This window comes from Dipodomys merriami, unplaced genomic scaffold (genome assembly GCF_024711535.1).
Source record: "Dipodomys merriami isolate MVZ:Mamm:240054 unplaced genomic scaffold, mDipMer1.0.p SCAF_5, whole genome shotgun sequence".
Taxonomy (NCBI): Eukaryota; Metazoa; Chordata; class Mammalia; order Rodentia; family Heteromyidae; genus Dipodomys; species Dipodomys merriami.
In genome coordinates this window covers 75242219-75252228 of record NW_027206068.1, presented here as the reverse complement: position 1 = coordinate 75252228, position 10010 = coordinate 75242219, and the positions used below count along the sequence as shown (strand labels likewise).

The window sequence follows — 10010 nt, the reverse complement described above, 5'->3', positions numbered from 1 at the left end:
ATAAGATACTACTTTTGTTGTTGTTGTTGTTTCTTTTGTTTTACTTAGGCCGGGGTGGCTTTCATTTTGTTAGGAGTCCTGGTTCAGTTTGAAGGTGGTAATAGGTGTATCTTCTTATCCCAATAAAATCTTCAGTGGTGGCCTCCCAATCCTCTGTCCCTGCTGGGCGTGGAGGAGGCTGGGCCGGGAGAGGATTGGCCCCGGGTTGTAGGGAGGGTGAGTGATCACAGGTGACTGCGAGCTGGGACGCCGGAGGCCTAGCCCAGCCTGAGTCACCTCGGGTTGTGTTGTTGTTGTCATCCCTGTCTTTGTTGAAGTCCTCACTTAGCTCCTCCAACCTCCGTAGATACCGTGACAGCCCGGGAGTCTTCAGCTTCTCAGGAGAAGTCACAACTCGATGGTGAGCCGCAGGGGGTGGGGGGGCAGCAGGGGGCGGCTGGGGCGGTGGGGGGACATGGGGCCCAGCTCCGTGCCCCTGCTCCCCATGCCGCTGCCGCTGCCTGCTCCTCCCTGTAGGGGACCTGGGGGAGGGCGGATCTCTGTCTTCTCTCTGTCTCCTCGCACTACAAGAAGCTCCCCTTCCACGCGGAACTCTCCTTCTGTGGGCTCCCCGTGCCTGGCACTGCAGGGGACCGAGGCTTCTCAGCCTCGACAAAATGCCCTCCCTGTGGCTGCCACTCCCTCACCTCAGCCCCAAATGACACCCATCTCTGCCTCCCCATCTTGGGGATCCCACTGTACCCCATCCCTATCCTCGGGCACCCCCCCTCCCTCCCGTCGGTGCCACCAGGACCCTCCTGGGCTGCGGATAGGTCCTCTCATCCCTGAGCAGGAGTATGAACGGCTGGAGGACTGTGACCCCGACGGGTCCCAAGATTCACCCCTCCATGGGGAGGAGCAGCAACCGCTGCTGCATGTGCCGGAAGGGCTCCGGGGTGAGTGGGTTTGGGACTGGGGGGGGGAGGCGGGCTCAGCCCACGCTGGGCCTCTGGGATGGAAGCCTGGTGGCTCAGGTAGCCACCCTGGAGCTGACGTGCTTCCTTTGTGCCCAGGCTCCTGGCATCACATCCAGAACCTGGATAGCTTCTTCACCAAGATATCCTTTGTGCTCAGCTTGCCAGGGGTGGCATGGGAGGAGCCCCCCACCCCCATTTTGTGTGTGCTAGGCCTGGGGCTTGAACTCACCGCCTGGGTGCTGTCCCTGAGCTTCTTTTGCTCAAGGCTAGTGCCCTACCATTTAAGCCACAGCGCCACTTCCAGCTTTTTGGGGGTTTAGGGAAGATAAGAGTCTCATGGACTTTCCTGTGTGGACTGGCTTCGAACTGCAATCCTGATCTCAGCCTTCTGAGTAGTAGCTCAGGAGGGACCCATTTGGATCCGGCACATTCTTAGCAGACTCTGTGAGGGTGCCGTGGGTCAGGAGGTGAACTTCCACAAGGCATCTTGGGAAAGGCCCATTGTGTCTTTGGCTTATTTCTTGACATGCTTGGCACATCTACAGCTACCACCAGCGGAATGGCTTTGTCTGCATCCTGCTGGAGGACATCTTCCAGCTGGGGTGAGACACTGGTCCAAGTTCTGTCCCCTTGCTTCCCTCTGTAGTCAAGCCTGCTGCTTCTAGTCCATCCCGAGCCCAGGGCTCTGGGGGAGAGAGGGGGACCGCCCTAGGCTTGACTGGGAACCGGGGCAGATCCCATCTCATTCTCGGAGCTAATCTGCCACTTCCCACCACAGACAATTCATTTTCATTGTCACCTTCACCACCTTCCTCCTTCGCTGTGTGGATTACGATGTTCTCTTTGCCAACCAACCAAATAACCGGACAAGATCTGGACCATTCCATAACAAGGTGACCCTGTCAGATGCCATCCTGCCCTCAGCCCAGTGTGCCGAGAGGTGAGTGAGGTTGGGATTCATGTGGGGGGGGGGAGACCCCTGCCCTTTGGCTAGATCAGCTCTCACAATCTTTTGGGGCTTGAACTCTGGGCCTGGGCACTGTCCCTTAGCTTTTCCCACTCAAGGTGAGCACTCTACCACTTGAGCCACTCAGCTCCACTTCCAGTTTTCTGAGTGGTTTATTGGAGCTAAGAGTCTCATGGACTTCCCTGCCCGGCCTGGCTTTGAACCATGATCCTCAGATCTCAGACTGAGTAGCTAGGATGACAGGCGGGAGCCACTAGCACCTGGCTTGCCTTCAAGTCTTAAAGTGAATTTTAAAGTACACTGAGTGATGGAGACTGGTGAAGAGCCTTTGTTTAGGAGTCATGTTTATTTTTATTTACTTGGTGAAAAATTAAAGGTGAGGACATCTTTGATTATTTTTGTGATGAGGAACAAACCTAGAGCCTCTGGTATTCTCGGCAGTTGTACCACTGAGCCACATCCCCAGCCCTGAGGTCAGTGTTACTTCATTTTAGTTTCATTTGTGTGTGCGCTGGTACTGGAGCGGGTACCCAGGACCTGGGTACTCCTTGGCTTTTTCACTCAAGGCTGGCTGGCACTCTATTACTTGAGCCATACCTCCACTTATGGCTTCCCCCCCACCCTCTTGTCCTGGGGCTTGAACTCTAGGCCTGGGTGCTGTCCCTGGGCTCCTTTTTTTTTTTGTTCAAGGCTATAGCACTCTACCACTTGAGCCACAGCACCACCTCCAGACTTTTCTGTGATTAATTGGACATAAGAGTCTCACAGACTTCCCAACCCCGGCTGGCTTCAAAATACAATTCTCAGATCTCAGCCTTCTGAGTAGTTAGAATTACAGGCATGGGGCTGGGAAGGTGGCTCAGTGGTAGAGCACTTGCCTTGCATGCCTGAGGCCCTGCGTTTGATTCCTCAGCACCACATAAGCAAAAAGAAAAAAGCCGGAAGTGGCGCTGTGGCTCAGGCTCAAGTGGTAGAGTGCTAGCCTTGAGCTGAAGAGCTGAGGGACAGCACCCAGGCCTAGAGTTCAGGCCCCACAACCGGACTCCCCCCCCCCCAAAAAAAAAAAATTACAGGCGTAAACCACCAGCACCTGGCAGCTCCTGGCTTTTTGCTTTCTTTCTTTTTTTTTTTCGGTCGGTCGTGGGGCTTGAACTCTGGGCCTGGGCGCTGTCCCTGTGCTCTTCAGCTCAAGGTGAGCGCACTACCGCTTGAGCCACAGTGCCAGTTTTCTAGTGGTTTACTGGAGATAAGAGTCTCACAGATGTTCCTGCTCCTGCTGGCTTTGAACCACAATCCTCAGATCTCAGCCTTCTGAGTAGCTAGGATTACAGGCGTGAGCCACCGGTGCCCGGCCTCCTGGCTTTTTTGTGTGCCTAACTGGAGCTAAGAATCTCATGGACTTTCCTGCCCAGGCTGGCATTGACTCTGATCTCAGATCTCAGCCTCCTGAGTAGCTAGAATTAACAGGTGGGAGTCACTAGTGCCCACCACTGAGGTCAACGAAAGCACATGTCTTAGCTGGAACTGGTGGCTCACGCCTGTAAGCGTAGTTACTCAGGAGGCTGAGAACTGAGGATCACAGTTCAAAGCCAGCCCATGAGGAAGTCCATGAGACTCTAATCTCCAGTTAAAACCCTAAAACCAGAAGTGGAGCTGTGGCTTAAAGTGGTCGAGCAAAAAAAGCTCAGGGACAACACCCAGACTCTGAGTTCAAGCCCCATGACCCCCATACAAAAAAGTATTAACTTTGCAGTCATCTGTGAAGGCCTTTTTGGGGATCTTTCCTTGGACTTCACCTGGAGAACTGTTGGTCTTTTAAACTCCTCCCAGTATCCATCTCTGTGGGCTTCCCACTTTTCTACACCAAGACCTGTCCAACCCCATACAGGATCCATGACAGTCCCCTGCTGGTCTTCCTCTTGGTGTTGGCTGCTGGCTTCTGGCTGTTCCAGCTGCTTCGCTCAGTCTGCAACCTCTTCAGCTACTGGGACATCCAAGTGTTCTACAGGGAAGCCTTGCACATCCCTCCGGTGAGCGGAGCAGGCGCCTCTAGGGAAGGGTGGGTAGAGGAGAGGCGGAGGGGGCAGCACACAGACGAAGGACCAGCTGGGGAATGAGGCCTTCATGAATGTGCCCTGGACCAGAGTAATGTCAAGAGGCAGGTACCCTTATTAATTTGTTTGTTTATTTATTGCTGGTTGTGGGGCTTAAACTCAGGGCCTGGGCACTGCCCCTGGGGTAATTTGCAGAAGCCCAGTGCTCTACCACTTTGGGCCACACAGGCTCCACTTCATTTTTTTTTTTTGTGCCAGTCCTGGGGCTTGAACTCGGGGCCTGGGCACTGTCCCTGAGCTGCTTTTTGCTCAAGGCTACCACGTGAGCCACAGCACCATTTCTGCCTTTTTCTGTTTATGTGATACTGAGGAATTGAACCCATGGCTTCATGCAGGCTATCAATAATCTCTATCAATAATCCACATTTCCAGCTCTCCTTTATTTATGTATAGTTAGTTAGTGCTGGCCCTGGGGTTTGAGTTCAGGGCCTGGGCACTGTCCTTGAGCATCTTTTTGTTAATTGTTAGCAGTCTACCATAGTTCTACTTCTGGCTTTTTGGTAGTTCAGAGAACTTTCTTGCCTGGGCTAGCTTTAAACTGCAATCCTCAGATCTCAGCCTCCTGAGTAGGTAGGATTACAGGTGTGAGCCACCAGACTAACCTCCTTTATTGATATGGGTCATACAAGATGACTTATAGTCATATGCCATGGTGTAAAAACAATGGGTGCTTGGAGGAAGGGCTGTCACCTGACTTTCTAGAGCAGAGGGCATTCTGGTTGGGTTTGGAAGGTCAGATGAGGGGCATTTTATTGTTCTCAGGACAGGAAGTAGGGAAGAGCAATGAGCACTTGCTTGTGTGCCTTCCTGGAAGGGAGCCTGGTTATTTATGCTGCCCCTCTTCTGTTTGTGCTTGCTGTTTCTTGCTCTGAATGGAAGTTTTTGGTTAAAGGCACTCCTCAGCCCGGCAGTGGACAGAGATGGATCGAAGAGTGCCAGTGTGATCTCTGCTTTTCTTTTCTTTTTTGATGGTGCCTGTACTGGGGCTTGAACTCAGAGCCTGAGTGCTGTCTTTTAGCTTCTATTGCTCAAGGTTGACACTGCACTTCTGGCTTTAAACTGGTTAATTGGGGATAAGAGTTTCGTGGACTTCCTTGCCTGGGCTGGCTTCGTGAACCACACTCCTCAGATCTCAGCCTCCGGAGTATCTACTGCCTCCCAACAGCCAGTTTGAAGGAGCTGAGAAGCAGGGTCTGACACCTGGAGTTTAAAGGGAGGGGTGTCACCAGGAAGCGCATGATTAATGGCTACATGAGTGACAGCCAGGGTCAGGAGCAGAACACTCCAGAAGGAAATGAAAGCCAAAGGACTCCTGTTGGCCCCCAGGGTTCGAGGAGGGCTGAAAGCCAGGCGTCCGTGGGTGAGGAGGAGGCCATGAGGGCCGCGGCTCTGGCCTTGGTGAGGGTGTGGCGGTTTGTAGGCGGCCTGCCTGTGGCATCTCCGCGGAGGGGAATCCGGTCTGCGGTGCTCACCGGCCCCTCTCTTTAGGAGGACCTGGGCTCCGTGCCCTGGGCGGAGGTGCAGTCCCGTCTCCTGGAGCTGCAGAGGAGCGGGGGTCTGTGCGTGCAGCCGCGCCCCCTGACCGAACTGGACGTCCACCACCGCATCCTCCGCTACACCAACTACCAGGTGGCCTTGGCCAACAAGGGCCTGCTGCCGGCCCGCTGCTCGCTGCCCTGGGGAGGCAGCGTGGGCTTCCTGAGCCGCGGCCTGGCGCTCAACATCGACCTGCTCCTCTTCCGCGGCCCCTTCTCGCTCTTCCGCGGGGGCTGGGAGCTGCCCGAGGAGTACAAGCGCCGCGAGCAGCGGGGCGCGCTGGCGGCGCGCTGGGGGCGCACGGTGCTGCTGCTGGCGGCCGTGAACCTGGCGCTGAGCCCGCTGGTGCTGGCCTGGCAGGTGCTGCACGCCTTCTACAGCCACGTGGAGCTGCTGCGGCGGGAGCCCGGGGCGCTCGGGGCGCGCCGCTGGTCCCGCCTGGCGCGCCTGCAGCTGCGCCACTTCAACGAGCTGCCGCACGAGCTGCGTGCGCGCCTGGCGCGCGCCTACCGGCCCGCCGCCGCCTTCCTGCGCGCCGCCGAGCCCGCCGCGCCCCTGCGCGCGCTGCTGGCCCGCCAGCTCGTCTTCTTCGCGGGCGCGCTCTTCGCCGCGCTGCTCGTGCTCACCGTCTACGACGAGGACGTGCTGGCCGTGGAGCACGTGCTCACCGCCATGACCGCGCTGGGGGTCGTGGCCACCGTGGCCAGGTGCGAGCCGGGAAGTGCTGGCGGTGGGTGGGCCGTTCCTCGGAGCCGGCCCTCGCCTTCCCGCGTGTCCCTCCCCCTAACCGCTGTCCCCCCTCTCCCCTTCCCCCCCCCCGCAGGTCTTTCATTCCTGAAGAGCAAGGCCAGGGGCGCCCCCCGCAGCTCCTGCTGCAGGCAGCCCTGGCGCACATGCACTACCTCCCCGAGCAGCCCGAGCAGCCCGGCGCGGGCGGCAGGGCCAGCGCCTACCGGCAGATGGCGCAGTTGCTGCAGTATCGAGCGGTGAGGAGGTGGGGGGGGCAGTGGGGCTGCAGGGGGTGAGGAGGCCGGGAGAGCGGGGGTCTGGGGAGAGGCCCGGGCAGCGGGGAATCTGTCCCAGACAAGCCATGGCTCAAGGGTACCGAAGGAGAGACTGGATGATGTAAGTCTTTCTGCTAGGGGCAAGTGACTCACGCCTCTAAGCTACTCAGGTGGCTGGAATCTGGGGATCACCAAGAGACTCTGACCTCCAATTAGTTAGCAAAAAAAAAAAAAAGCTGGAAGTGGAGGTGTTGACTCAAGTGGTAGAGGATCAACCTGAGCAGGAAAAGCTAAGGAGACAACGTCCAGGTCCCAGAGTTCAAGCCCCAGTACTGGCACAAAAGAAAAAGGATAGTGCTTCCTGCCTTTGAGTGCTCTGGGCAGGGGAGGGGGCATCCCTGATCACTAGTGGGGACCCCTCCATAATCTCTGCTCAGCCTCGCTCCCGCTTTCTCAGGTCTCCCTCCTGGAGGAGCTGCTGTCCCCACTTCTCACCCCACTGTTTCTGCTCTTCTGGTTCCACCCCCGTGCCCTAGAGATTATCGACTTTTTCCACCACTTCACTGTGGACGTGGCTGGCGTTGGGGACATTTGTTCCTTCGCCCTCATGGATGTGAAGCGCCACGGCCATCCTCAGGTAAGAACCCTTCCCTGCTCCTGAAAGGTCCAGGAGGCGTTTGTCTCACCCAATGTGTTCCAACCCCAACTCCATGGCTTGCCCCTGTGACTTGCTTTCTGTGTGCCTTAGCTTCCTCAACAGGTGAGAACAGCAGCCAGTGTCCCGCTTACCGAGAGAATTGGCATAGATACGGGTCTTTAGTGCTTTACAGAGTTCCCAGCACAGAAACCACAGTGAATGGAAGGAAAGACTGCCAGAGAAGCTGATAAAGGGGACAGGGCAGTGGATGGGGCTGTGGGGCTCTTGGGAAGCTGGGTCTGCACAGGGGAGCAAGGCATGGAGGGTACCCGTTGCTGTAAGTGGGTGGTCCTGAGCAAGTCCCAGTTTCCCTTAATCTAGCGCACGGCAGGATTTCCTGTCCCACCCATCCCATGAAGCTTGGTGTGTCCCGGCACCAAAAAGGACTGTCTTTGATTGCAGTGGCTCTCCGAGGGTCAGACAGAGGCCTCACTGTCTCAACGCGCTGAGGATGGAAAGACAGAACTCTCGTTGATGCGCTTCTCCCTGGCACATCCTCAGTGGCGCCCCCCGGGCCACAGCTCCAAGTTTCTTGGGCAGATTCGGGGCCGGGTACAACAAGATGCAGCTGCCTGGGGTGCTACCTCAGCTCGCAGCCCCCCAACCCCAGGGGTGCTCAGCAACTGCACCTCACCTCTGGTGAGTGCCAGGCTTGGGATGACCCTTTTGCCTTTCTTTTGTTGTTGTTTGTTTTGGTTGGTCATGGGGCTTGAACTCTGGGCCTGAGTCCCTCAGCTCTTCAGCTCAAGGCAAATACTCCACCACTTGAGCCACAGCGCCTCTTCCAGTGGTTTTCTGGTGATTAATAGGAACTAAGAGTCTCACGGACTTTCCTTGCCTGGGCTGGCTTTGAACCACAATCCTCAGCTCTCAGCCTCCTGTGTAGCTAGGATTACTGGCGTGAGCCACCTGCACCCAGCCCTCCTGCCTTTCACTCCCACCTTTCCTCAGCCTCTCCTGCCTTCTCTAGGCTGCTTCCATCCTCCTCCCTTCTCCTCCCCTCTTCTGATTCCTTTCTTTTGTCTAGCCGGAAGCCTTCCTGGCCAACCTCTTGGTGAACCCCCTTCTGCCCCCAAGGGACTTGAGCCCCACAACCCCCTGTCCAGCTGCTGCCACAGCCAGCCTCCTTGCCTCCCTTTCCCGCATGGGCCAGGACTCCAGGTAAGAGATAGAAGTCTGAGCTTCAAGGGAGTCTGGGCTGGCATTCCTCCTCCCAGATCAAGCTGGAGGGAATTTGGAAGGAGACTGGTAGCCCTGCTCTCCCAGGGGAAGGGGTGTGTCTCCTGACCAGTTGTATTCTGTGTTCCAGCTGTGTGTCCCCAGGTGGCACTGGGAGCCAGAAGCTGGCCCAGCTTCCAGAGCTGGCTTCTGCGGAAATGAGTCTTCATGCCATCTACCTACACCAGGTAAGTGAAGGGGGTGTCCGAAAAAGAACAGTGAGGAAGAAGCAGGTGAATGAAATGGAGAGGAGGGGTTGGGGCTAGGGTCCAAGGAAGTATCCAGGGGCTTCTGCTCTCCTTAGGCAGGAGGGAGTCCCTCACTTCTCTTCCTTCATCTAGCTTCATCAGCAGCAGCAGCAGCAAGAAGTGTGGGGGGAGGCTTCGACCTCCTCTCCCTCCAGGCCCTGGTCCAGCCCCTCACAGCCAGCCTCACCTGACGATGAGAAGCCATCTTGGTCCAGTGATGGTGAGGAAGGGAGAGGGCAAGGATGTTGGACAGCGTAACATTGCCCAGCTGATTATTTTTGTCATAGGCTCCAGTCCTGCCTCCAGTCCCAGACAGCAGTGGGCAACTCAGAGGGCCCCGAGTCTGTTCCCTAGGGCGTTTCAGGAGACGACAGACACCAAGAAAGAGTCTGGCCAGGTCCCTTGCACGGATTGAGAGGACACTTCAGGTCAGTATTGCCTGCTTTGGAAGGGAAGGGAGGGGTAGGAACTTGACTTGACGCTAGGCTGGTGGGGGAAAAATGAGAACATTGGTTAAATTTTGGGGAGGTGAAGGCGGTCATCTCTACAACCTGTCTCCTAAGATGCTTAACAAACATGCATACAAACCTCCTCCTCCTCCTCTTCCAGGTTTCTCACTTCCCCAGCTGCAGGGAATTGATTGGATGGGGTGGCATGGAAGGACACGGAGCCATTTTAGAGCCCCCCTGCCAACAGGTTAACATGCCCAGGATGCTTTGGTTGGGCAAGACCTGGGGATCAATGAGGAACTTGTCCCAGTGAAGACAGAAAGAGGAGAGGCGATGACTGTGACAGGGAAACCAATCTTAGAGATGGTCTGCACACAAAGGGGCCAAGGAGACACAGCTCCAAATGGCTGGCAGTAGTTGCCTGTGAAGAAGTCCCTGATCATCCTCCAGGTGCAAGGCCGGTGGAAGGCCTGGCCGGGTCACAGGGAGAGGCCAAATTCAGCATTAAGGAAGCCATGAGTTACGTGATCTGAAAGACCAGGAAGTTCTTCCTGCTGGCCTCCCTTTCAGGTTCCCGTGGGCCTGGAGGGAGGTGGGCGGGTGACTTGTGAGTGGAAAATCTAGAGTAGGCTGATGTTTTTGGACTTTAGCACTGCTGAGATGTCTGAGGAAGTGGGTGGAGCTCCTCATCCTGTGTGAAATAAGCAGTAAAGATTGCTTGTGGCTGTGTTGCACATCTTGTATGATGGCAGTTTCTGGCATGCCCCACTCCTGGCAGCTGATGGCTGCACCTGCTTTCTCAATCAAGAGCAAGAACAGCC

The 10010-nt window shown here is 56.3% G+C and overlaps 1 protein-coding gene across 2 annotated transcripts; it reads left to right on the top strand.

Annotated features, from left to right (window-relative positions):
- Positions 1-394: 394 nt before the first annotated feature.
- Atg9b (autophagy related 9B) lies at positions 395-9923 on the top strand. 2 transcript variants are annotated; one of them, XM_069997077.1, is made up of 15 exons: positions 395-400; positions 833-935; positions 1053-1098; positions 1496-1558; positions 1735-1896; positions 3812-3953; positions 5526-6280; positions 6397-6559; positions 7035-7214; positions 7677-7913; positions 8302-8435; positions 8584-8680; positions 8834-8960; positions 9028-9168; positions 9350-9923. In XM_069997077.1, exons 1-14 carry the CDS (start codon positions 398-400, stop codon positions 9153-9155), a joined length of 2340 nt encoding a protein of 779 aa, XP_069853178.1. In that variant the 5' UTR covers positions 395-397; the 3' UTR covers positions 9156-9168; positions 9350-9923. The 2 variants fall into 2 exon arrangements, with proteins under 2 accessions (XP_069853178.1, XP_069853177.1); XM_069997076.1 differs by having other exon boundaries at positions 398-935.
- The last annotated feature ends 87 nt before the right edge of the window (positions 9924-10010 follow it).